Consider the following 27605-nt stretch of genomic DNA (forward strand, 5'->3'; position numbering starts at 1 on the left):
GGGGGGGGATGGACCACAGAAATGTCCTTCTCAACCGTCCTGCTGGAAGTCCAGGGTCCGGGTGCCCGCAGGCCCAGGGTCTGGTGAGGGCCACTTCCTGTTCGTAGACAGCATTTCTCTCCTGGTCCCCACAAGGCCGGGTGGAGAGGGTGCTCTGGGGCCTCCTTCACAGGGATATTAATGCCACTCACAGGGCTCTGCCCCGTTACCTCTTCTGAAGGCCTTGCCTCCTAATACCATCACACTGGGGACTAGGGTGACCACATGAATTCTGAGGGGACACAGAGTTCCATGTACAGCAGGCTCCTAACCGCGTGAGGCACAGATGCAGGGCAGCTCCATCAGGCTCTGGCTTTGACCCCTCACACTCAAGCACACTTTCCTTCCAGCTGGCCACGGCTGTGCCCTCCTCCCTGCTCCGATCAGATGCAGGAGGGCAACAGTGGGCGCTGTCCCTGAGAGGCCACGCCTTGCTGTCCTAGGCCCGTAAAATAACACCGAGTCAGGCCCTTAGCTACTGAGGTGCTTTCATCCTTAAGTATGTCTCTGCCCTCTGCTCCACCGAGTTCTCTAGCGTCCGCTCTCTCCTCCTCCTCCCCTTCTCCGGGCTAAGACCCTCCTCCTCTGCAACCTTTTCATCATTTTTGTTTCTTAATTTTTAAAAAGATTCTCACTTGAAGATACGTTTATTGATTCAAGAGAGAGACATTGATCAGTTGCCTCCAATATGTGTCCTGCCTAGGAATCGAACACACAGCCTTTTGGTGTGCTGGACGACGCTCCAACCAGCTGAGCCAGCAGCCAGGGCTTGTTTTGTTTTTAAAAAATATGTTTTTATTGATTTCAGAGACAGAGAGGGACAGAGAGAGAAAAAAAAAAACATCAATGATAAAAGAGAATCATTGATCAACTGCCTCCTGCACACCCCCTACTAGGGATCGAGCCCACAACCCTGGCTTGTGCCCTTGACGGGAATCAAACCTGGGACCTTTCAGTCTGTAGGCCAACACTCTATCCACTGAGCCAAACCAGCTAGGGTGGCCAAGCCCTATTTTTGCTTCTTTCTGTGGACTTTCTGGGTCCTCTAAGTGGTCCTGTCTGTGGAGCCGGGTCCCCAGGCCCAGGCGCCCGGTGCTCGTGGACCCCCTTCCCCCCCTCGCTCCTGGCCCTGGCCCTTCCCTCCTGTGCTTGGTGGGCGCCGCAGGGACGTTTTCCTCCCTCCCTCCCCGTGACCCGCTCCCTTGTCTCTCCAGCTTCCAGGTGAAGTTTTTCTACCTGTGCCAGCTGGCCTACTGGCTGCACGCACTTCCTGAGCTGTACTTCCAGAAGGTACGGAAGGTGAGTCCTCACTCCCACCTTGAAGGCACGTGGCCTCCCCTCCCCCCTGCTGTACCCAGCCATCCCAGGCCCTTCCTGTAGAAGCCCGAGCTGGGTGGTGATGGGAGTGTTGGTGGGTTCAGTAAAATGCTGAGTCAGCACTTGTTGAAGTTCCCAGGAAGACAGACCTCCCTGAGAGGAGGCCCCAGCACGTCTCACGCCCGCCTCCCACGCTTACATGTGTGGCTGGCGGCGGGTGGCGGTCCCCAGCCACCAACACCCTGTGAGCTCCAGACAAATCTTTTTGCCATAAACTTGGCTAAGACATGGTTTAATGTTTTTTTTTAAAAAAAAACCCACATTCTTTCTTTCTTTTTACATAGCATCCCTCTGAATCATTTCCAACACCCTGTTCCTTAGTCCCTGTCCCTTCTCTCTCAACCCAGCCCTGCCCTCTGTGAGCCTGAAGCTCTGCCTGGCCCTCAGACTGTGCAGCTGCTGGTGTTAAAGCAGCCCACCCCGGGGCCCGCCCTCTCCCCTCCCCTCTGTATTCCTGCCTCTGGGTTGGAGGGCCAGCACACTCACTGTCCGCCTGTCTTGTTTGCAGGAGGAAATTCCCCGCCAGCTCCAGTATATCTGCCTGTACCTGCTCCACATAGCCGGCGCGTACCTCCTCAAGTGAGTGAGACCCGGCCGCCACATCTCCTTGCCCCTCATGCCCTCATGTTCGCACGCCCCTCCACACACTGATTCAATGAGCAGGCATTTACTAAACGCCTGCTGTGTGCTGAGCCCTGGGCTAAGGCCTGGGAATACAAAGATAGATGGCAGGAGGCTCCTTTGTCTTCAGTGGGGCATCCTCGGTCTCGGAGGAGAGGCACTGTGACATGTGTCGTCTGCCACTGGAACCCAGAGAGTGGCTGCCCCGCCCCAACCCAGGACAGCCAGGCAGGGCTTCCCAGGGACATGGGCACCTGATCAGTGGCTCTGCAGGTGGGAGGCAGCTGAGACGGGGCCCTGCCTCGCGTGTTCAGTGGCAGAAGCTGCCAGAGCTCACAGCGCAGAAACCCCTTCCCTTTGATTTGTCAGAATGTAGAGTGGCCGCTGCTGGTTGTTCAGAGGCCGAGAGAGTTGCTGCAGTGTTTGGTCTGGAGTCTCTCATGAGAAGATTCGTACTGAGGGACTGGATATGCCATTGCCAACTTGGGTTTTTCTTGAGCGCAGTCCACGCAGGCCAGGGAGCAGCCTGGGCTTCGCTAGGCCGGCATTCTGCGAACTTCCTGCTAAGCGACCTGAGGGTCCTGGGGCCCGGCATCTGCTGGGCCCTCCATGCGTCCTCTGAGAAGGGTGGACTCGGGGGAGCAGAGGAAGGCGGCTCCCAGCTCTGTCCTGTCTCAGGGGGCCTCGGGCAGTGAGGATTCCTGGATGGGTCTTGAGGGGTGAGGCCGTGTGGCAGGCCCCGCTCTGCTCTTGTGTTGGATGCTCCTGTGTCACGGGCAGAGTGTGTCTGAGGAAGCCAGTCTGTGCTATCACCCCAGTAGTGTGTGAGGAGGGCGGGGTGAGCAGAGACAGGCAGGCCCCCCCTAGGAGCGCTTCCTGTTGCTAGCGGGTCCCTTCTTCCTCCCAGAGGTGGGAGGTGCACCAAGGTCCGTTTTTCCCCGCATCTGACATGTCCCGGGGAAGGACTAGGGCAGGTGCCTGACCCTGTTTGCACCGAGCCCTGTGAATGCTTGTTTTGGAATGAGAATCAGACGGAGAGGACAGGGAGCAGCAGATCCCTCAAAATCGCCCCCACCCCGTTCCCAGGGGAGCCGGCACCAGTTCAAGGTGCAGCCACCTTTCTGCTCATTTCGGGAGCGGGAGCTCCTTCCCCCTCCGCCCTTGTTCTAGTTTTCCGAAGTGAATCCAGGGAAAGGAGTGGCCCTCGGCGGCAGGGTTTCCCAAGGGAGACAGACTTTTGAGATGCTGGATGGTGTGGGGTCTCTTTGGTAAAGAGCTTGGCTTTTGCAGGCCTTCACTCACTCAACACAGACCTCCTGTGGGCGGCGCTGCCTCAGGAGTTGAGTTGCATGGATGAAGGAGTGTGTCTGAGGAAGCCAGTCTGTGCTATCACCCCAGTAGTGCTCCCCTGGGGCGTCCGTTCTAGCGGGAGGCAGACCATCAACAAGGAAATAACCACAGGTTTCCCATGGTGGTGCGTGCACTAGAGGAAATGAAGCAGCGCCATGTAACGGCCCGTGTGCTCCGGGCACCGTGGGTGTGGGCAGGGAGAGCCTCCGCGCAGGGGGCTCAGGTTGAGGCAGGCGTGACGGAGCCAGGTCCGTGGAGATCTGGGCAGAGCTGTGCAGGCGGAGGGGACAGCAGGTGCACTGCCCTCAGCAGGAGGGAGCGTGAAGCCCAGTGTGGCTGCAGTGCAGAAAGGGAGGTTTGAGCCGAGGTCACGGGCAGGATCGTGTTGGACTTTCCAGCCACAGGACCCAGTGACCTTCGTGATGATTTTGTACTTTGGTCTCATTGGGTGGAATCGGCGGATCCTTATTTATGGCCGCCTGTGGGAGGGCTCCCATCTTATCTCATGGCTCCCTGCTGTTCAGGAGCTGAGCTTTCACTTGCATTTGAATGACCGCTGACCATCTGCAGCAAACTGCCCGAGGAAGTCGGTGGCAACGTCATGCCTGGAATCGAGCAGAGGGGTGTCTCAGTGGTGCTGTTGGGTTTTTTGTGTTTTTTTAAAAATATGTTTTTATTGATTTTTAGAGAGAGAGGAAGGGAGAGGGAGAGAGAGAGAGAAACCTCAATGGTGAAAGAGAATCATGATTGGCTGCTTTCTGCACACCCCACACTGGGGATCGAGGCTGCAACCTGGGCATGCGCCCTGACCGGGAATGGAACTGTGACCTGGTTCACAGGTCGGCGCTCACCCACTGAGCCACACCAGCTGGGCAGTGGTGCTGTTTTTCAAGAGTTCAGTTCACTTGCATAGGTTTCTGCATTAGGTTGAGTTTTGCTTCTTTGTGAACCTGTTAGCTGTGGAGACACAGATAATGAGAAATTAGACGGTAGGAACCCCTGGTTCTCCTTGCAAAGCTCAGCATCTCGTTCTGAGCACCTTTTGTGTGTGTGGTCCCTGGCCTGGTGATGAGCCCAAGGTGACGAGCCCTGTGAAGAGCCTCAGCCCGGTCACTGTGGGAGCGGGTAGGGGTGCCGGCCCCACCCAGCACAGGCGAAGGCCGGGCATTCAGTGTTAGGAAAATTCTCCAGGTGTGACAGCGGAGCTGAGTCCTGCAGGATGAGGCGGGCCAGCCAGGGAAGGTGGAGTGGGGAGCAGAGCCGGGGCCGGCCGCACCTCCACTCTCCCTGGACCTTGGGGGGACTGTAAGGCTCATCTCTCCCTCCCCAGCCTGAGCCGCCTGGGCCTGATCCTGCTGCTGCTGCAGTACTCCACCGAGGTCCTCTTCCACATGGCCCGGCTCTTCTACTTTGCCGATGAGAACAACGAGAAGCTGTAAGTGGTGAGGCTGGGAGGCCAGCCTGCTCAGAGGGTCAGGGGGCACAGGAGGGTCCTGCCCTGGGTGTCACCTGCCCCCTGAGCTGCAGGCAGCACCCTGAGCTTCTTTATCGTCCCGGAGCATCTTATTCTAGATACCTCACCCCTCCGCCACCCTTGCACCTTCTCCCGCTTGGGTCCCTTCTGGAGAAGGGGGTGAAGGGCCCCTCATGGCCCTAAAGCAGCGGTTCTCAACCTGTGGGTCGCGATCCCTTTGGGGGTCGAACGACCCTTTCACAGGGGTCGCCTAAGACCATCGAAAACACATATATAATTACATATTGTTTTTGTGTTTAATCACTATGCTTTAATTATGTTCAATTTGTAACATGAAAATACATCCTGCATATCAGATATTTACATTACGATTCATAACAGTAGCAAAATTACTGTTATGAAGTAAGAACGAAAATAATTTTATGGTTGGGTCACAACATGAGGAACTGTATTAAAGGGTCGCAGCAGTAGGAAGGTTGAGAACCACTGCCCTAAAGGCTGCTGTCTCTTCCCCACCTCTGCGCGCAGGTTTAACGCCTGGGCTGCTGTATTCGGGGTCACCCGCCTCTTCATCCTCACTCTCGCCGTGCTGGCCATCGGCTTTGGACTTGCTCGCATGGAAAACCAAGCTTTTGACCCCGAGAAAGGGAACTTCAATACCTTACTTTGCAGGTGAGTTGGGCATAAGGGCACGACGATAAATCAGGGCTCCGTGAAGCGGCCAGGAGCCTCCTGAACTTGGCACGACTTCTCGGAGGGTCAGGAGGCAGCAAACCCCTGAGTCCCCTGCGTGTTGACATTTATGGGAATCTCTGGACATTAGGCCATCCTCACTTCCTGGCCCACAAAGACTGTCAGGGCCTCAGTCCACAGGGGAATCCCCTCCCCTTCATGGAGCTCAGGAGGTCTCTCACCCAGCCACGCGGGGATCACAACAGCTACTCGGACTCTTTACAGCTGAGTTCTCAGCAGGTTGGCAATGGCCTCCCATGGCAGCCAGGAGGCCACTGTTTCCGGGAGACCCTGGGCCCGGGAGGGTGTGTGCTTGATCTAGGACTGCACAGCTTTTAAGTTTCATGCTAGATAAGAAGCCACTCTCGAATTATTTCTGCTGTATCCTAATTCATTTGAATCCTTCCAGTTTATATGGATCTGAATGAGCTGTGTTCTGTGCTGTGGGTACAGAAGGGACAGGCCATGGGTCCCACCAGGTGTGGGGACTGTGTGACTGTGTCTGTCGCTGCCTCCTTCCCCGCCTCCCTAGCCCTGTGCATCCATCGCCACCCCTGAGTGTGCTGGAGCGGAGATAAGCAGGAGCCCTGTGACCTCGGGTGGTGGGGGCCTGCCAGGCTGAGCCGATCGATGGGCCACGGGATCGGCAGGGTTCCAGACCTCAGGGAGTCCCAGCCCTGGGCTGTAGGCCCAGCCCCTGAGCCCCGCTCTGCCCTCTGCAGGCTCTGCGTGCTGCTGCTGGTGTGTGCTGCCCAGGCCTGGCTCATGTGGCGCTTCATCCACTCCCAGCTGCGGCACTGGCGGGAGTACTGGAACGAGCAGAGCGCCAAGCGGAGAGCCTCCACGGCCCCCCGGCTACCAGCAAGGCTCATCAAGAGGGAATCTGGTACGTGCCAGGGCCTTGGGCAGGCGAGGCGGAGGCTGTCTGGGGCGGGGAGGAAGGAGTCAGGGCCCTGGGCTCTACCCAGACCAGTCCTGCTGCCCGCCCTCCGTCTGGACTCCCTCCCTGGGCCTGGGGCTCCTGGGCTCCAGCTGCAGCCTGGCTGGCACGTGGCTGGGTGTGGGCCAGGGACAGGCTGTGGGTGGGGCTGGCCCTGACTCCACGCGAGCCCTCTGGCAGTGGTGGGGCAGGGCGTGCTGGGTGGGGAACTCTGGCAGGAAGCATGTCCTTAGGGTGGCTTCTGGGCGCCAGCCAATCTCTGCGCCTGCTCTGTGCGGCCGGCTCCTCTGTCCTCACCTGCCCTCTGCTCTGGTCGTGGCCGCCCAGGCTGCTGGCTCCTCTCTGCCTTCGGGAATGACTCGAGATGGCACAGTACAAGGTGGGCAGGGGAGGGACACCCACTTCTCCGTGGGCCCTGCCCCTTCAGTCCCCGCCCGCCCCCTCTGGGCCTGGGGAACGGCCAGCTCTGCACTTTCCAACAGCCTGAGGCCCGTCTGCACCAGGATGTGTTCTGACTCACTCGCCTTCTCCAGGTGTGGTCTGCTTGGCAAGGGCTCATGTGTTAGAACGGACACGTGTGTGCTGGGCGTGCCGGGAGCCAGGCCTGGCTGGGTGGGATGGGCTGGAGGCGGCAGCCAGATGTGCCTCTTGGGCTTGGAGCAAGCACATGGACATGCTTTTGACAATAAAAAGATCTTCCTCTTCTGCCCTAATTTTTCTGCCAGAGGAGTGTCAGGCACCTGAGTAAGGCCTTGTCCCTACAGCCCCTCTGCCTCCTCCCCTCAGTCCTCACCTTCCCCGGAGTTGCTGCCCTGCAGGGGCCAGAAAGAAACAGGACCCTGGGGTCTTGCAGTGATTCCAGCAAGGACCTGGCCCAGCCTCTGGCCAGGCGCAGGCTCCCTGGTCCTGGGTGACTGTGTCAGAGACCCACCACCTCAAACGGAGCCTCCAGTCACAAGACCCTGGGGAGAGCAGGAGCCTGGGGCATCTGCTGGGTCCCCACAGCTCATCATTGGGCAGCAGCTGGAACGGGCTGCCTGGGCCCGCCCTCCTCTCCGCCAGTCCCAGCAGAAACGCCATGTCCGTCTGTCTCTCTTTCCTTCCTAGGTTACCACGAAAATGGAGTGGTGAAGGCCGAGAATGGGACCTCCCCACGGACTAAGAAACTCAAGTCTCCTTAAGGCCAAAGTGCTGAGCACAGGAATGCTCTTTGGGGGCCCAGCCTCCATCACTGCCTCCCCTTCCTGCTCCTGACGCTCCATCAAACAGCAGGAACCTGTCTTTAAACGGGGCTGTTCCTCCTCCTTTCTTCTTGGCTTTCTCTTACTCCTCCATAAACCATTCTCAATCAAACCAAACATCTCCCTCCCCCACTCCCCAGGCCACGCCCTGGCCGCAGCTCCGCGCTCTGTTGGGTGTTCTGGACGCCCAGGTTCTCGCTAGCTTTCTGCTGGCCGCCTTCCTCCTACACCGCTGCTGCTTTCTCTTTTTCCTTCTTTGACCGTCTTGTGCAATTTTTCTGTGTCTTGATTTTTACCACAAGAGGGAGCGCAGGTCCTGGTCCTGGCCGTCCAACCCCAGCGTCGGTCCGGGGCCTGTCAACGTGCAGACGCCTCGTGTGAGGAGCCTCCGTGCGGGCCGCAGCAGCCCCAGTGGGCCCGTGTGGACGGACAGGAAGAGGGAGACGGCCTCTCGGATCGCAGCCTCCCGGGTGCTGACTGACTGACGAGGTGTGACTGCAGCTCTGGGCACCGTCTCGAGGCCCCGCCGTGCCGCTGCTCCTGGTAAATGCCGAGGCGTTTGGCTTAGGGACCTGACCGCTGGGCCCAGGAGGATGGTGTGAACTGTGTCGGGTCCCCTGACCGGGACAGCTTGCCGTGGCGGGTCCTGCGATGGAAACCGGCCTGCCTCGCTCGGCCGGGGAAGCACTGCTGCAGGACAAGGCTTCCCACTCCAGAGCCAGAGCACGTGGGCTGAGCAGCGGGCTCTTCCGGAAGGCGACGGCAGGGTTGACCCGGCCTTTCTGCAGCAGCCCCGGCTGCACTGCTTTTTCAGCCGTTCACCAGCATTCAAAACCAAATCTGAAAGCCTTGAGACCAGCGGGCCTGTGCTGGTCTAAACCCCAGACCCGGGCAGCCCTGACGTCCTCTCTCTACCCGCAGGCACACCAAGCCCCCCTGGCCCTGGGCCCCGGGAGGGTCACCTGTGCCATTCTCCCCCGGCCTCTCTGGTTGAGTGTTCTTTGGCCTCGGCGTTGTCATCTGCTGATGCTTGTTGAGCACACCTGCAGCGCTTTCGATGGTGTGCACCAGGACAGGCCACTCAGCTGTGCCGAGCTTTCTGCCCTGTCCCTCGCGTAGTCTGTCCCCTCTCCCCCCAGGCAAGGCCCCCGTGTCCTGATGGGCCTATGGGGCTCCCACAGAAGGCTGAGGCTCCCAGAGGGCCAGCTTAAGAACTCCTGAGCTCTGCGGGGACGGGAGCGGGTCTTGATGGCGCAGGAATGTCAGTGTCATTTGATGGGCTGGTTCTCTCTCTGGCATCACAGTAGAAGCCAAACCTTGGGTTATCATCCAAAAGGGAGAGATGGGGCTTCTCATTGAGGCCACAACCCTTCTGTGCATCACTTGAATCAGAGATCAGTTTTAATTTCCCAGAGAATGAGGGGTCTGTTTCGTGACATCTGTGGGCCCTCAGCTCTGTCAGATGGCTGGGAAGGAGCAGCTCCCCGTGGCTTCTGGTTACCCTTAGGAAGTGGACAGTGTTTTGAAAATAGGCGTCTCTCCTGTCCTTCTCTGACCATCTCCGGGCTGCAAAACAGAACCTGGTAAAGGCCTGGTGGCTGCTGATGGCTGGGTGCTCAGCCAGCAGCCTCCTGCGCCTGCCCCAGCAGCCGGGCGCCATCAGGAGGTCCCTGGGCCGTGCGTTCCTGCTCGAGGCTGCACCTGCAGCTGAGCCCCGTTGAGCTGTGGAGTCGGCCTTCAGCAGATGCACGTGTGCTTGGGCTGGAGCAGTGCTGAGAGCAGGCATGCCCCGCCCACAGCAGCCTCCCGGCTGCGTGGTGGTGGTCTCAGCGTGCGTGTTCCCCAAGTGCCCTGCAGGCTCCATGCTGTCTGTGTGCAGTGCCTCCGAGGTGAGTCCACCACCCCCGTGACCCGGCAGCTCCGGCTCCGTTTCCTAAGGCGCAGTGATGAGAGTCAGACCTTCTCTGCCCTAAAAACCCGAGACAAGGCTAGCATCTCACCAGCTGGGCTTCACGAGCGATTTGAGGGGGTAGGAGGGCCATATGTGGGGAGCTTTGTCATCCCACTGGTCCCTGGCACATTTCTTTCAGAGCAGAGCCAGGTCTTTGGCAGTTGGCCCAAACCATGTTGCCAGGGGCTAAACAACTCAGTCCCACCTCATCCTGTGAGCTTGCTGTGCTGGCTCGTCCTGATCTGGCCACTTTGGCTCTTCTTTCCGTCTTAAACACTCTCTTCTGTTCCCAGCATACCACACCTTCTGTGGGGGTCCTGTCAGACACCCCACATTGGGGAAACCAGCTCTGCACCACCTGCCAGAGCAAGAGGGCACAGGCCAGTCTACCTCAGCAGCCGCGGCCCCTCCACCTCTCTGAGTGGCCCCATGAGGTGGAGGCGGCCCCCAGGCAGCTGGGGGCAGGAGAAAGCAGGGAGGCCACACTGTTGGGATGGAGGATCGTGCTGCGCCCTCCTCCTTGGAGCTCTGTGGTGGGAGAGCTCTTACCACCCAGGCTGGGAGCTGCACTGTTAATAAGCTGCATGTGTCCCTGCTGCAGGTGCGGCAGGCCTGGGGCAGAGGCAGGCTGAGCGGGAGTGGGGGGTGGCTGCTGCTCCCTCTAGTCTGCTCTAACCCTGAGTGTCTGGGCCACCAGAGCGAAGTGGTTGCCCAGAGAACCTTTTCCATTTGTCTGAAGTCACAACATTTCAGAAACCAAAACTGTCATCTGTGCTCCAGCCTCTGCACATGCAGCCCCTCGGACCTGGGCGCCTTGAAGCCCGGGGTGCTGTCCCAGGGCGTGTGCTGCTGGGCCTTCCTGCGGGACCCTCCTCAGTCCTCTCGACAGTTGGCTAAGTGGTGAATAAGGTAGGGGCAGAGCATCCCCTCCCAAGAGGCCTTTGTAATTGGAGGTGTCTGGCTGCGGGCTGGGGACTGGTTTGGATTTCTTTCTCAGGCTTCAGCCTGCCCAGGTGGTTTCCCAGACCTGGTGAGAGGGCAGGGAGGCCAGGGTGTGACTCCCTCCCTGCTAAGACCTCGGCTGTGATCGGACATCCACTCCTGTTCTGCATAGGCCTCTGCTGTTCCTTGGAGAGGGTGTTGAGAGTCAGACAACTGTGTGGTCCTTCCCGCTCCTGCCCTCCCAGCTCACAGCCCCGTCTGTCAGGAGGCACTCTGGGCACGACTGCAGACGTGGGTCATTGTCGGATGGCTTGGAGCCTAAATAGAATCCCTCTCCCTCCTGTGTTGGCCCGTGAGGAAGGCTTTACCAACGTCTCACTCTTTACCCCCATTTCCTCCCCAAAGGCTGAAGAGGACCTACTTGCTGCCTCGTGTCCCCACCCCCGACCAACCTTTCTATGGAGGCCTCAGAAAAGCGCCAGGCCCACTGGCTCCAGGTAGCCTGTTGGGCAGCACATGTGAGTTTCGTCCTCAGCAGATTCGTTTCTGTAAGAAGTGCCTTACTTGCCCTGTGGTCCTGGGCCGGGAGCCAGGGCCCAGGCTGTTTGTCAGGAGCAGCCCAGGAACTGGCCCCGGGGCAGTCACATGTAAAAGGGATACTGATTGTGAGAGTTTTGCCTCCTTTGTCTCAACCACCCCCTGCCTCATTGTGTTAGGGTCTGGGGTCTATTCCGTTTTGTTTTTGGTTTCTCGATGGAGTTGGTTTTCGGGCCTGGGTGGCTGGGAAGCCAGGGGAGGCCCATTGCAGGCACCGGTGCCTCCCACCTGTTCATACCTGTGAAGGGAAGCCCAGAGGGCAGGGGCACTAAGCCCATGTATGTCTTTGGCCCCAACATGGTGAGACCGGCTCTTCCAGTCTGTCTCCCGCCACCCCCCAGATTATAAAGAAGGGTACCTTGCTAAAACCTCTTCTGGTCTTGCTTCCCATTCAACCCAAAGTGTATATGACAAAGGTGTTTACTTTGCAGTCACGATTGTTAAACTCACACATCCCTGTTGGACAATGGGTCTATGGGTCTAGGTCAGCTGTTGCAGAACTTCTTCCAGCTCCTAATTCAGTGTTACCTTGTGTTAGCAGCTACCCTAACCACCCGCCCCCACACCCTCCCCACACCCAAAGCCTGTCTGCCTTTCCCTTGCTCTTCCGGGTTGTGCAATAACCCTCCCAGCCAGTGGTCAGTCCACAGGCCTTGCTGTCCCTTAGAACGCCCTGCGATCGGGAAGGGAAGGAACCCACGGGAGGGGCAGTCGTCCCCTACAGAAGAACTGGTAGCCACTTTCCCTTTGTTGCTGTCATTCTCGTGATCCTGGCTGGGTTTCTGTGGCACTCTAGTAGAACATTGTAGCATCATCTTAGAAGTCCATATCATTTTTGTATAATCTGTTGAAAAGGAAAAAAACTATCCTCATGAAGGGGCATTAATAAATCAGTGTCTGAGAATAAGATCTGGAACACCGAGGTATCGCCATCACCCTGCCTGGAAGCTTCGAGTTTCTTGCTCACGTGGAGATTTTCTGAGTCCGCCACGGCTGAACAGCCCTGTTCACCTGGCAGGTGCCACCTGTGCTTGGAAGTGCCACTACTTCCTTGGGTACAGATTCAAGTGTTTATGGATGAGACTAAACCTCATTTTTCAGTTCCTCTTGTTTAATAAACATCTGAAGGATGATAAGCTGAGGCTGCTGGTGCCCTGGGCAACTCACAATGCAAATGTGGACAAAAGTGTCTGTTTTTCTACTTTGGCCTGTTCATGTTATGGACCAAATTTCAGCAAGGAACTCAAGGAAATTTTGTGCCTGCCGTATTTATGCTCATGTAAAAGGTTCTAGGTTTTTTTTCGTGTTTTTTTTTTGGGGGGGGGGGGGTTTTTTACCTTCAGTGAACTTTTTTCAAAACCCTTTTTCCACTGTTTCTGTCTGGTTTGAAAACAATTACAGTTTTGTATGGATTTTTTAAATGTACATTTTGAAAAAAATGATCAGCAAATATTTTTGAAATAACTGAATAAAAAGGCATAGAATTACCAGTCTAATTGTCTCTGGTACAATTCCTTATATTCCTTTTTGATCCGGATGCTTACCTTTGCTTTTACTTTAAAAAATGAGTGTGTCAATTTTAGTCTAATTTCTAATAGTTTTCACTCTTATTAACCATTTCTTGTATATCTTTTGCTATATGTTTGTTGTGTCACATGAATTGGGGAATTGGAAGAGGAAGAAGATTATATTGAATAACGGGCATCATTTTTATTAGTGTCTATAACAGTAAGGTACGAAGTGGAAAGGCGTGGTCTCGACATGGGTTTGTGGGTAGGAAGCGTCACAGAGGAAAGCACACCGAGCTTGATGTCTGCTGCGTTATGACGTTGTCTGGCTGGAGAAGACGGAGTTAAGTAAGAGCCACCCAGTTTTTGTGCTGGTAGTGAACACATGTCCAAGTATTCGTGATCATGTGGGCAGTGGGACTGCTGGTGTCGGGCAGATGGTCTACTGCCTGCAGCTGTCTGCTGTGTTTTCCAGACCATCTTCAGGGAGAGCTCAGGACAGGAGTGCAATTACAGTGGCCGTTAGCCACAGACACCACAGGGAATGAGGATTAAACAGGGAACCTTTGCCTGAGGCGCAGAAGAGGTGCTGGTGGAGGGCAGACTCTGGTGCAGACTCAGGTTGCAGTCCTGCTCTGCCATGAGAAGCTAGGTGACTTCCAGCTTCTGGTGTCCCTGAACCAGGTGGAGACCGCAGATTTGGCAGTCGAGCGGTGAAGCTCTCCGGAAGGGGAGGAGGGGGAGGCAGGACAGTAGAATGGAAAGGCAGGTAACCATTCTGAGCTGTTTGCTCCCCTGTGCTCTACAGTTTGGGGTTGGTTGGTTTTGCTTGCTTGTTTTTGCAGGGAGTGGGAGTGGTAAGATGAAGGGACAGTGAATGCTAAGTCCATGGTACAAATAAAGTATTCAATAGATTAATCTTTTTTCATGAACATACATGCCAGCAGGATATTCAGAAGCCACGCATCCAAGGGACCCTCGATTCTCGAAACGTTTAGAAACATCTTTTTTTACCAGCTAGTCCCAGATCCCCTCCAAACCTATAGATGAATTAGACACATTCATCTGAACCCCTAATTAGATGGTATTTTCAAGGCCCTCTGGTGGTATAAAGTATAGACCTGGGGCCTGAGCAGTGGTAACTCACAAGCCAATATTCATACAAAGGCAGATTTTACTAGCCTTAAATCTGTAAGCCACCCACCATCTCACAAAAACATGTGGTGTATTTCCCTGTAATCTTGGGGCAAGCAGGCATTGGCCGAGCAGCAATACCAGTGCTGTGTGCTTATTTTCAAAACCCCAAATGATGCTTCTAGCCAATTCTATCTTTTCTTCTGCTCTTACTCATTGTACACCTGTATTAGTCAAGGTTCTCTAGAGAAACAGAAACAATGGGATCTATATAGAAAGAATGAGCTTTATTATAGGGAATGGTTCACGTGATTACAGTCAGTCAACAAGAAGACGTGAGAGCTGACGGTGTGGTTCTAGTCTGAAGGCCAGCAGGCTTTCTAATGTTTGAGTCAGAAGGCAGAACGCTGATGTTGCAGTTTGAAGGCATGCAGGGGGAATTCACTCTTACTCGCGAAGGTCAGCCTTTTGTTCTATTTAGACCTTTAATGAGTTGGAAGAGGTCCACCCACACTGGGAGGGCAGCCTGCTTTACTCAGTCCACCAACTCAAATGTTCATCCCACCCAGAAACACCCTCACAGATGCCCAGGATAACATTTGACCAAATATCTAGGTTCCCCAAGGCCCAGTCAGCTCAACACATAAAGTTAACCATCACAACACCCCCATCTCTACCTCCCTCAATAAGGCACCGATCTTCTTACAAGATGCATCTAACTTAGACTTCAGAAGTAGTGAAATATAAGAAACAAAAGAGAAAGGAATATACTTTCAAGCCTCTACAAAGAACACACGGTATATTTCAAAGTGTAGGTCCAACCTCAAAACACTAGTGGGCCCTCTCCTCAGCCTGGTCAGTTTGAGAAAGCCCGGACAAAGTTGTAGTAGTTGATCTTGTCTTCTCCGTGAGAGCACATCCTGATTAACTGCAGGGGAGACAGAGAGCAGGCGGGACAGACATGAGGGCTGCCTGCTGCGTCACTGCAGGGCCCTATCAACACTGATCCCACCTTTGCAACCAGTGCAGTTTGTACACCCTCACCTGGTTCTGAAGTGCTCCTGTGAACCCAGTGCATGGTCGGATATTACCCCCTCTCACAGTTAGTAAAATCAAACCTCAGGTGGAGTAAATGGCCTGGCCAAGATTTCAGAACCAATATTTGCACTTTTAAGGGCACTATCACTTTTAGTTATTAAAAAAAAAAGCAACTTTTATTGTTTTTATATTCAAAGACAAGGCTTTGTCCACCCAGTCTGCGCAGAGTAAGACTCAAAATAGCAAGTTGGTGTTATGGCCATCTAAGAAAAATCTAGCTATGTCACTGCCCAAACCTGTCCCCTGAAACTCAGTTGTGATAGTAGACTGACTTGCGGTGTTTGCTTTCATAAGACACGTGCAAATCCACCCCACCCACCTTCCCTGTCCCACTCCCACTGGCTGCAATGCCTCTCTCTCATGTCAGCTCACACACAATACACATGACTTAAAATCTGGGGATGCTGTCAATCTGAGCTTTGGGAAGCTAAATGGGCTTTGGCCCATGTGAGCAAATACCTTTCTTTCTGTCTCTCACACTCCTAGCTAATGTCCCTGCCTACAAAATATCCTCGTCTCCAACCTAGTCACTTTAGCCCTAAGCAAAAGCCCTCCCAAATGAATCTTACCTCTGAACATTCCTTTTTGCTAAAAGATCTTTAAGGTCTATAGCATCTCAGTCTTCTTAATCAATGAGAATGTCTCACTGACAGTAAGTCACAGTCATTGGCAAGGTGGCAAAAATCTTGTCTGACTTCTAGGGATCTGGCTAAAGGGGTCTATAAGGGGAAAAGGCATGAAATGCTCTCTTCAACTCATGAACATTTCTAAGAGGAGAATGTCCATGTCGCCATGGGGCCCCTACTGACTGCTGTCCCTGGGCAGCAGTCACGCCTTCTTCCATGCTAGTCCTCCAGATGGGCTAACGTACTTATCGCTGTGAAGGATGTTACTGGCTGCCCACCAACCCACTCAGCCCAGTGTCTGTGAGTTGCCCTGGGTGGCCGCCCCTCCAGGACCTCCTCTGCTGCCCTCCTTCAGCCCCAACATGTCTTATTAACCTCTGTGCTGCCTAGCCCACACCACCTACAGATGCCTTGCAACAGTAATGAGAACAGAAAGCCAATGAATCAAGGGAAAACTATAATCAGGACTGAACAGGAGACCTGGCTTGAATACCCTAGATCTTCCCCAGTTAAAACGAAATACATATTTAATTGTCTTTAAGAGAGAATGAACGGTGCGCAGCTTTGCAATTACCTGGGAAAAGAACTCATACTGACCTCCTTAGTCAAGGAATCATCAACTGGGATGCTGAGAGTGCTACAGATTTTAAAGAACTCCTCTTTGTCCACGAATCCTGTCGCCTCCTTGTCATAAACTTGGAATGCCTCTCGAATGTTATCTCTGCAGGGATGGTCTTTCACTTGCTTCTGGATTCTGTCTATTAATGCCTCCAGTTCCTGCATGCTTGGATCCACTCCCATTGCCTTTCTGTGGAGGAAGGAAGGAAGGAAATGATGGGCTCTGGAATTTACTCTTGGCTACTCTTATCTCAGTGACCAAAGTTCTCACTTGGTGCAGTCCAGGAAACTTTTAATGGCAAACAGCTTTGACACAGAGCTGAACACTGGCCCGCAGTGGCTGGCTGGTGGCTGACCTCTGCCTCAGGACAGACTACCAGGGGCAGCATCTGCACTGAAGCTCAGCCTCCCTGGCCGCCGTCAGAGCCAAATCTAACACCGCCACCATCCCAAGTGCCTTGTTTGTGGGAGTCGCATGATCTACTTCATCCACATGACATCATCTAAAAATAAATGTCTGAGTTTTAAAAATATTTCTCTATAGCTATGCAGTCAGGGGTCTCTTATACTTGAACACTCTCCAATTCACTCAAGTTTTGTGCAAGATTATCTATGAAAGCTAAGAGACTGCTCTATGTGATGGATTGAGAAGTTCAGGATCAGCACTTCCTGAAATGAAGAGAGATCAGAAGCCCAGAACGTTAGGAAAAAGGTCTATCCTTTCAAATCACAACCAGGATAAGCAAGAGCCAGATTTTTATTTCCTTTGAACATGATGGTACAGTTATAAAATTAGCAGAAGGAAGCAAATAATAAAATCAAAGCAGAAATAAATGAAATAGAACTAGAAAAATGATAGTAAGATCAATAAAACTAAGAGGTCTTATCTTTTTTTTTTTTTTAAAGATAAAAAATGAGCGTCTTTTAGCTACACAAATTAAGGAAAGAGAAAAGACTCAAAAATGAAAGAGGAAACATTATAACTGCTAGCCACGGAAATACAAAGGATAATAAGAGACTATTATGAACAATCATACATCAACAAATGGATAACCTGAAAGAAATGGCTAAATTTCTAGAAATAAACCAAACAAAAAGTTCCTAGAAACATACAACTTAAAAAGATTGAATCATCAAGAAATAGGAAATCTGAATAAGCCATAACAAGTAGGAGATTGAATCAGTAACCAAAAGTCTCCCAAAAAAGAAAAATCCAGGACAAGATGGTTTCACTGGTGAATTCTACCAACATTTTAATAAGAATTAATAGCAATCATTCTCAAACTCTTCCAAAAAAAAGTGAAGTGGAGGGAACACTCTTAAATTCATAATACAAGGCCAGTATTACCCTAAGGACAAAGAGGCTACAAGAAAAAAAAATTCAGGCCAGTATCCCTGGTGAACACAGATGTAAATATCCTCAATAAAATAGTAGCAACCTGGTATCGACAATACACTGTGATGAGTAGGATTTATCCTTTGTATCAAGGATGGTTCAACATATACAAATCAATAAGTGTAATATATCACATTAATAGAATACAGGGTAAAAAGCATAATTATCTCAATAGATACATAAAAAGCACTTGACAAAACCTAACATCTTTTCATGATAAAAGCTCTCAACAAATTAGGTATAGAAGGAATGTAGCTCAACCTTATAAAGGCCATATATGACAAGCCCATAGCTAACATCATACCTCATAGTGAACAGACAAGCATGCCCACTCTCACCACCTCTATTCAACACAGACCTAACAAGAGCAATTAGGCAAAAAATAAATAAAATATATCCAAATAGGAAAGGGAAAAGTAAAACTATCTGTTTGCAGATGACATGATCTTACATGTAGAAAACCTCAAGATGCCACTAAAAAACCTGTTAGAAGTAGTCAACATATTCAGTAAAATTCCTGGATACAAAAAAAATCAACATACATAAATCAGCAAACTATCTGAAAGAGAAATTAAGAAAATAATCCCATTCACAATAGCTTCTAAAACAATACTTAGGATTACATTTAACAAAGGAGGTGAAAGACCTGTGCACCAAAAATAAGACATTAATGAAAGAAATGGAAGAAGACTGTATTCCTGGGTTGGCAGAATTAATATTGTTAAAATACCCATAATACCCAAAGTAATCTACAAATTTAATACAACCCCTATCAAAATTCCAATGGCATTTTTTTACAGAAATTAAAAAACAAAAACAAATTCATATGGAACCAAAAAAGACTCCAACTAGACAAAGTGATGTTGAAAAAGAACAACAAAGCTGGAGATATCACAGTGCCTGGTTTCAAACTATATAATAAGTTATAGTATTCAAAACAGTATGGTTTTGAATACTATAAAACATAAAAACAGACACATAAACCAATGGAGCAGAATAGAGAGCCCCAAAATAAACCCATGCATATATGGTAAACAAACCTTTGACAAGGCAACCAAGAATAATACACAATGGATCAAGAACAGTCTCTTCGCCGAAACTGGTTTGGCTCAGTGGATAGAGCGTCGGCCTGCGGACTTAAGGGTCCCAGGTTCGATTCCGGTCAAGGGCATGTACCTGGGTTGCAGGCACATCCCCGGTGGGAGATGTGCAGGAGGCAGCTGATCGATGTTTCTCTCTCATCGATGTTTCTAACTCTCTATCTCTCTCCCTTCCTCTCTGTAAAAAATCAATAAAATATATTTAAAAATAAATAAATAATAAAAAAAAAGAATAGTCTCTTCAATGAATGGTGCTGGAAAAACTGGCTATCTACATAATGAAATATATGGAATATCTATATCTATATATGTACATATAGATCTATATCTATATATGTATATACAGATATAGATATATATAATGGAATATGTGAAATGTAATGGAATATTATTTGACATAAAAAAGAAAATCCTACCGTTTGAGACATGAATGAACCTAAAGGACATATACTTACTGAAATAGCACAAACAGAGAAAGACAAATACTGTATGATCTCATTTATGTGTGAAATCTCTTAAAAGTCCAACTTACAGAAACAGAGAGTAGAAATATGGTTGCCAGGGGCTAGGGGTTGGGGAATAAGGGGTATGTTGGCCAAAGGGTACAAACTCAGTTATGAGATGAAAAGTTCTGGGGAATCTAATGTATAATATGGTACTTATAATAATACTGTGCTGTATACCTGAAATTTACTAAGAGAGAAGATCTTAAATATTCTACCACTTGTGTGACATAATAAGTGGTAACTATGTGACATGATAGGTGGGTTAATTGATTGTGGTAATCATTTCACAATGTATGTGCAGAATCTTGTGTACTTTAAATATACACAATTTTATTTGTCAATTATACCTCAATAAAGTTGGTGGGTAGGGGCTACTGTGATAGGTTTGAAGCTAAATTCTAGGATGACTGGTTTGGTAACAGTGTGTGAAATGGACGAAGGTAGAGAACGGAGGTGGGAAGGTGAGTTAGGAGACATTGTGGAAGCATAGGTAAGCAATGATGGGAGTATGGCAGACGTTGGGGGTTACCTGTCCCATATTCATCCTCTCCTTCTTCCTAATAGAGCCCTTCTTTTGTTTGAGCAGCAATTAGGAGTGGTCATGTGACACAGCCCAGACAATGAGCTGCAAGCAGAAGTTGCTAGGTGGGGCTTCTAGATAAGCCCTTTAAAAACAGGAAAGACATGATGAGACTGGCTGTTTGGTCTCTTCCCCTTTGTCTTCCTCTTCCTCCTAACTGGAATACAGATGCAGTGCTGGAAATGGAACATTCACTTTGTGTCCACAGAATGAAAGAGCATGTGGACAAAAGCTACTTGCTCAGGATGTCAGAGAAGAGAGAAAAAGTCAGGTCTCGGTTGTAGAACCACCATGCCAGCTTTGGACTGCTCACCTCGAGACATTGTGTTCCATAAGAAACATATAACTCCACTGGCTTAAGCCAATTTCTAGTCTGCTTCTGTTATGGCTATTGTTATTATGTGCATACTGATTGAGTTCTTTAAATTAGGAAATGGTGGTGAGAATGAAAAGGAGAAGTCAGAGGCAAGATATATATATACACACACACACAGTGACCGGAACGGCAGAACGACCAAAACGACCGGAATGAACGGTGGCTATGACATGCACTGCGGCAGCCAACCAGCCTGATTTGGGCCCCTATCAGCTGCCCACCCTGGGCTGCCCGGCTCCTGATCAGCCCCCAACACCCTGACCCGGGGCAGGGCTGGCTGGCCAACCACCTGTGGCCCCTACCCCCTGCCAGCCTGGCCTGATGGGCCCCCCTCGGGGCAAGCTGGCCGGACCCCACCCATGCACAAAGTCGTGCACCAGGCCTCTAGCTGTAGAATAAAATGAAAAGAAATTAGCAGCTAATTGAATATGGTATCTCTAAGGTCTCACATTAAGGCCAGTAGAACTCTGTTGTGATTGAGAGAAAGAGGGGAATGGGCATTGTTTGCCTCCTGTGTGCCAGACACTATGTGGAAGATCTTGGGGCTTAAAGAAATGAAAATATTTGGAAATGTCTATATGGGAAAGATGGCTGGAAGTGAAAAAGAGGGTTTTGAAAGGATCCTTGAGCAGGGGTGGGAAGGTGCCGGAGTCCATTCATTATCTTTGCTGGCTGGGTTTGGACGGAGACCCCCCAGAGAAGGCTGGTGACCTTTTGGAAGTTAGAACTGTGAACTACCCAGTAGGTTTGAGTGGTGATGGTTGAAGCATCTCCACCTTAAAACCTCTTTACCCTAAGGGCTACTCCAGATGAATAAAAGCTTGGAGAGACCTGAGCGAAGGGGGAGGTGGAAGTCTTTCCAGAGGAGGAAGTCTTTCCGGACTTGCCCGCCTGGTCCCCCGGTATCGCAAAATTATCTTGTGTCTTTTTCATTTGTTGTGCGGCTCCTCTTTCAGATACCGAACCCTACTCCACGCGGGTCGTGGAAGGAATCACTCAACAACTGGCGCCCAACGTGGGGCGAGTGTTACTCAGCAAGAAGGCCCTCTTGACACTGAAGAGGATAACCGGGCATGCTAACAGAACAAGAATAATATATATGAACATGTGTCTTTTCATGCTATTCATACATGTAGATTCCCCATAGATGGGTTATCTGCAAATCTGCGTTCAGTATATTGCAATGAGGACCCAAAACCCAAAAAGAACTTCAGAGGAAGTCAATAATTACCTATGCATTATTTTTTGTTTTTTTAATTCTCACCTGGGGATATTTTTTCCATTGATTTTTAGAGTGGAAGGGAGAGGGAGAGACAGAGAGAGAGAAACATCCATGTGAGAGAGACACATGGATTGGTTGCCTGGGGCAGGGATAGAGCCAGCAATAGGTAAGTGCCCTTGAAGGGAATTGAAACCCCCACTCTTCGGTCCACAGACCATGCTCTAAGCACAGAGTAAAACCAGCTAGGACACCTATGCATTATTTTAATTTTCTGGCTCAGAAAGAGAAAATGGCTAACTCCCAATTTCACCATCCTGTAATTGGCACTTGATATAAAAAGACTTAGGCCTGGCAAGTACTGGGGATCCCCCTTTCATTACTCTTAGCAATGATGAGTCAAATAAAGGATTTGTGTTTCCTTCCAGCTAGTGGATGGATTCTTTACCAGATGGGAGGAGTTAGAAGCCAAAGACAGAATGGCTGGAAGGCATGGAAGGCCTGCCACCTGGATTCTAAGCATTTTTCTCTCTCTCTGAGTCATCACAGGAGCCCGGGAGGAGAGAAAGTGAGGATCAGAATAAGGATAGCACAGACCTAACCCAGAACTTGAGTTCTCTCTATCTGTATTGGTATCTCATTTCAAGTGCCTTAGCACCATCTTTTTATCATTACTAACCCGGAGAAAAAAATTTTAAAAATCCTACTGGTAGTACGCCAAAGGAGGAAGCTTACCAGTGTCGTTGGTACTTGCATAGACATGAAAAAATTACAGAAAAGAATTCTGAGAAGTAGTTGAATTAAATGTACAATCATGAACCTCAACTCTGCCCTTAATGCTGCCACCACCAAACCATGCTTCCCCAGTCCACTCACCTCCCACTTTCCCAGGAGCTGCCATATTTCATCAGTCCTGAGACTTTTTTCCCCACATTTCTGAATTTTGCATGTGGTTTTTAACTGCTGGTGAATTACAATTATAACTGTTGTGCTTTCTTTCTTAGTATAGATTTTTAAAATGTGATATATTTACTTTTTATATTTATTTAGTCAATAGATTAGAGCATTTCACAACCTTCCTCTCTCCTGAAACCTCCAAAATCTCCCCAACCTTGTTCTTCTTACTCTATAACTACATTGAGAACACAACCAGCAAAACCCCTCAACCATATCTACCCACCTACCAGCATCTGTACCCATACACTCCGCCTTCCTGTTACCACAGATCAAGGTTTCAAAGAGCAATCCCAGAGCATCTGGAGGTTCCTGAGACCCTTGGCTGGGGCAGGGGGGTGGGGGGGGTCAAAACTAGTTTCATAATAATACTAAAACATTATTTGCTTTTTTATGCATTTTCTCAAAAATGCACAGTGGAATTTTCCAAAGGTTACGTGATCAACGACATTGCAGTAGGCTCATCACAGAAGCAGATAAAAATAGAGCTGTCTTCTATTTAAAAAGTCAGATATTAAAGACACTTGCAAAATAATTTATAAACAGTGCTACTCTTTTCACTGAATTTTTTTGTTTGGGAGAATATAGTCATTTTTCAGAAAACCGTGTTATTTACATTAAAATGAAATGAGTTTATTATTGTTTTTAAAACATTAATATTTTAAATGTCAGATATAATTCCTAACATGATATATTTAATAGATATAAACCACATAAGCAAAAACCCTTCCAGGTTCTGAATAATTTTTAAGAGTATAATGGTGTCCTGAGACCAAAAAGTTTGAGAACTGCCAGAGATGGCTAGTGCTTCTCTTTAAAACCAGTTCCTCCCCCTGTGTACTGAGCTCCACCCTCTCTCACATACTCCACAAATCCCCCCTCTCTCATACACAGTTGTCTATGTTTTTCCCTCTCCACAGAATCATTCCCATTCACATACAAACATGCTATTTTAAAAACAGAACTCTTCTCTTAACTCTTCTTCCACCAGCTACTACTCCATTTCTGTTGTCCTTTGCATCAAGCTTCCTCAAAATATTTGTCTATCCTTCCATTCTTGAATTCCTCTCTTCCCCCTTCCCTCTTAAATCCACTCCAATCAGGTTTTCTCACCCTCCCATTCAACTGAAACTTTTTATAAAAGTCCTGGATGTCCCCTACATTGCTACATTCCCCAATGGACAAAATAAATTATTCTGTCTGTCTTCATATACAGGTGAGTTTCACTTTGCATAGTTCCAACGTGCACAAATTTCGGTTGCCACTGTTTAAATAGCCCAGCCTCTCAACAACATGGTTCAAATTTCAGTCACCACAGTTTATTAGCTGTGAGTAACTGCAACAAGTGCAAACTCACTGTCGGGCTGTCAGCCTACTAAATCACCACAGAAATAACAGGTGCATATCACGATCAGTGGTCATCACAACACTTCTTTCAGAGCCTCTCTAATTGGTCGTTGGGCACCTGTTTTTCAGTTCACACTTAGCAATTGTGTAGCCAAGTTGCCTCCTTGTCTCTCAGTGATAAACCCACATGATGTTTTAAAAAACAGAGAATTGACCAACAAAGGTGAAAATGCAGCAAAGAAATAAAACATGATAATACTAGAAGTATTATGTACTTATATTATTATCTATAATAATAAAAGCATAATATGCAAATCAACCAAATGACCGAACAGCAGAACGACTGTCAGATGACCTTCCAGATAACCATGATATGACACACACTTGCACCAGGCCAGCCAAGGCAGGTGCAATGTGATTGGGTGGGGGACCCCACCATCGCCCCATGATCGCCCCGCAGAGGGAGGCCTAAGCCACTGTCCAGCGGGGCGATCAATCAGGGGGAGGGGGGCTCAGGCTACCTGCCGGTGGCGCTGCAGTGGGTTAGCAGGGCCTTCCTCCACGGAGCCATCAATCGCCCCACAGAGGGAGGCCCAGGCCAGCAAAGTGATCGCACCCCACTCCTGTCGCCTGCAGAGGAAGGTGACCGGTGGTGGGGGAGGGGGGCCAGCACCACACAGATGGCAAGCAGTGGCAGCAGCAGGGGTGGAGCCAGCTGCTGGCAGCCAGGGCAAGGAAAGCCCCGATAGGCCCTGATCGCTGGCCAGGCCTAGGGACCCTACATGAGAGTTCCCATATTGTGAGAGGGTGCAGGCCGGGCTGAGGGACACACACCCCCTCTGTTCACGAATTTCATGCACCAGGCCTCTAGTCTATAATAATAAAAGCATAATACGCTAATTAGACCAGACAGCTAGATGACCTAGACAAAGCTGGAGCTGCAAGGTCCAAGGCAAGCTTCTTCAGCTGCAAGGGCCAAGCCCCTTACACAAATTTCATGCATTGGGCCTCTAGAATATCCTATCTAATAATAGACAAACATGGTAATTAACCATACCTCCACTACACTTCCAATTGATGGCGGCCGGCAGCCAGGCAGCTGAAGCAAACAAGAGGCTTGCTTGCTCCAGTGATGGAGGAAGCCAAGGTTCCCTGCCTGTCGTGGCCCAGCTCTGAGCTGCACTCTAAACAACAATGTTGCAATTACAGAAGCTAAACAAACCCAGAAACCTGCTTTCAGCCAGCTGGCCTCAGAGCTGGAGCCGCAACAAAGTTTCAATTACAGAAGGTAAATAAATCCCAGAATTAAAAAAAAAAAAAGGAGAGACTGGGAACTTCAGTTGCAGGCGTGGCCCGCCTGAAAACGGCCCTCAGCCCTTCATCCAGACAGGCCAGGCAACCCAGTGGGGGACCCCCACCCTAAAGGGGGTTCAGGCAGCCTGAAAACAGCCATCAGCCCCTCATCCAGGCTGGCCAGGAACCTCAGTGGAGACCCCCACCCTGAAGGTGAGGTGTGACCAGCTACAAACAGCCATCAGCCCCTCACCCAGGCTGGCCAGGCACCCTAGTGGGGACCCCCACCCTGAAGAGGGTGCGGGCAGCCTGAAAATAGCTATCAGCCTCTCACCCAGGCTGGCCAGGCACTCCAGCAGGACCCCCACCCTGATCCGGACACCCTTCAGGGACTCATCCAGGCTGGCCAGTCACCCCAGTGGGGATCCCCACCCTAAAGGGGGTGCAGGCAGCCTGAAAACAGCCATCAGCCCCTCATCCAGGCTGGCCAGGCACCCCAGTGGGGACACCACTCAGGGCAAACCAGCTGGCCCCCACCCGTGCACCAGGCCTCTATCCTATATAGTAAATAGGTAATATGAAAACTAACCCTAACAGCAGAAAGACTGGGAATGATTGGTCGCTATGACACACACCACCAGGGGGCAGACGCTCAATGAAGGAGCTGCCCTCTGATAGTCAGTGATCTCCCACATGGAGGAGCTCTGCTCAGCCACAAGCCAGGCTGATAACTACCAGTACAGCAGTGGTGGTGGGAGCCTCTCCTGCCTCCTCAGCAGCGCTAAGGATGTCCGACCGCAGATTAGGTCTGCTCCCCGCTGGCAAGTGGACATCCCCCCAGGGCTGCCAGAGGTATGTTTGATTGCCAGCTTAGGCCCAATCCCCTGGGGAGCAGGCCTCAGCCAGCAGGTGGTCATCCCCCGAGGGGTCCCAGACTGTGGGAGGGCACAGGCCGGGCTGAGGGACCTCCCCCTACTGTACCGAGTGCACAAATTTTTGTGCATCGGGCCTCTAGTCCTATCTAATAAAAGAGAAACATGCAAATTGAACATAATCCTGACACCCTTCCCATTGGCTAATCAGCAGGATATGCAAATTAACTGCCAACCAAGATGGCGGCTGGCAGCCACGCAGCTGAAGCGAACAGGAGGCTTGCTTGCTCCAGTGACAGAGGAAGCCAATGTTCCCGGCCTGCCGCTGCCAGCCTCTGAGCTGCACTCTAAGCAACTATTTTGCTATTATAGAAGCTAAACAAGCTCCAGAGACCTGCTTTCAGCCAGCTTTGGCCTCAGAGCTTAGAGCTGCTGTGATGGCAACAGAGTTTCAATTATAGAAGCCAAACAGACCCAGAAATCTGCTTTCAGTCCTCAGAGTTGGAGCCGGCTCTCAGCTCCAGTGACAGCTATAGAAGGTAAATAAATCCAAGAATAAAAAAGAAAAAGAAAAAAAGGAGAGGCTGAAAGCTTAAGTTGCCCTCCAGCCTGAAAACGGCTCTCAGGCCCTTACCCAGACTGGCCAGGCACCCCAATGGGGACCCCCATCCTGAAGGAGGTGTGACCAGCTGCAAACAGCCTTCAGCCCATCATCCAGGCTGGCCAGGCACCCAAGCGGCACCCCAACCCTGATCCAGGACACCCTTCAGGGCAAACCAGCCGGCCCCTACCCGTGCACCAGGCCTCTATCCTATATAGTAAAAGGGTAATATGCAAACTGACCCTAACAGCAGAAAGACTGGGAATGACTGGTCACTATGACACACACTGACCACCAGGGGGCAGACACTCAATGCAGGAGCTGACCCCTGGTGGTCAGTGAGCTCCCACAGCAGAAGTGCTGCTCAGCTGACAGGCGCCAGACGCGGGGCTGACGGCTACGCAGCTGCTGCATGAGTCTCTCCTGTGGACACTTCCCCTGTGCGCACAAGGCAGCTGCAGCAGGTGCAGTGAGGCCGGGATGAGCAGGAGCGGCGCAGGGCCCAGCCCGGGCTCAGACCCTTCCCCGGCCTCCTGCTGCTTCACACACTACTTCGTGCTGTGTGGGATCAATGCAGACAGCGAGCTGGAACCTGACAAGGTGGCGGGTAAGGCCGGGCTATGGCGGCATGGAGGTCCACTGATCTCCACCAGTGCACAAATCTGTGCACTGGGCCTCTAGTGAAGTATAATGGAGTCATAGAGGAAACAGCTCACTGGGGCTGCTCACACTGCCTCCATTCAAGAGACTCTTGCTGTGCAGCCTAAGGAACTCAATGAAGGCCAAAATACTGACATAAGCAAGGAACGTAATTGCAATGAAAAGGATGACATATCCCAGATACTAGCAAAAAGCTGCACATTAAAATAACTTTCAGGTTACTTTAGGTCTCCGAGTTTGCAAAACTGCCATGCAGGCCTCCCCTGAGCTTGTCAGGTCAGCATGTGGCCTCTTTCGTCCACATCTTTATAAACGTTTAAATGACTCAAGTAACACAGAAACATAGAACTAGTATGAGGGGGAGAAACCAAGATGGCGGCATAGGTTAACGCCTGAGATTGCTGCCTCGAACAACCAATTCAAATTACACCTAAAAGCCAGAACGGACATCAT

At 50.7% G+C, this 27605-nt stretch overlaps 2 protein-coding genes across 2 annotated transcripts in view; one reads left to right on the top strand and one right to left on the bottom strand.

The window, feature by feature from the left end:
* TRAM2 (translocation associated membrane protein 2) overlaps positions 1-12760 on the top strand; it is a 79218-nt gene extending 66458 nt beyond the window's left edge. Inside the window, exons 6-11 of the mRNA XM_015565307.1 lie at positions 1254-1338; positions 1925-1995; positions 4718-4822; positions 5390-5533; positions 6316-6479; positions 7641-12760. Of these exons, the coding sequence (XP_015420793.1) occupies positions 1254-1338; positions 1925-1995; positions 4718-4822; positions 5390-5533; positions 6316-6479; positions 7641-7714 (643 nt within the window). The 3' untranslated portion in view covers positions 7715-12760. The remainder of the gene's footprint in view (positions 1-1253; positions 1339-1924; positions 1996-4717; positions 4823-5389; positions 5534-6315; positions 6480-7640) is intronic.
* A 1911-nt stretch (positions 12761-14671) lies between these two features.
* Positions 14672-27605, bottom strand: part of EFHC1 (EF-hand domain (C-terminal) containing 1) — a 62228-nt gene continuing 49294 nt past the window's right edge. Inside the window, exons 10-11 of the mRNA XM_006765696.2 lie at positions 16228-16438; positions 14672-14834 (exon numbers count right to left, since the gene is read on the bottom strand). Coding sequence (XP_006765759.1) covers positions 14763-14834; positions 16228-16438 — 283 coding nt within the window. The 3' untranslated portion in view covers positions 14672-14762. The remainder of the gene's footprint in view (positions 14835-16227; positions 16439-27605) is intronic.

Source organism: Myotis davidii, unplaced genomic scaffold (genome assembly GCF_000327345.1).
Source record: "Myotis davidii unplaced genomic scaffold, ASM32734v1 scaffold240, whole genome shotgun sequence".
Classification (NCBI taxonomy): Eukaryota; Metazoa; Chordata; class Mammalia; order Chiroptera; family Vespertilionidae; genus Myotis; species Myotis davidii.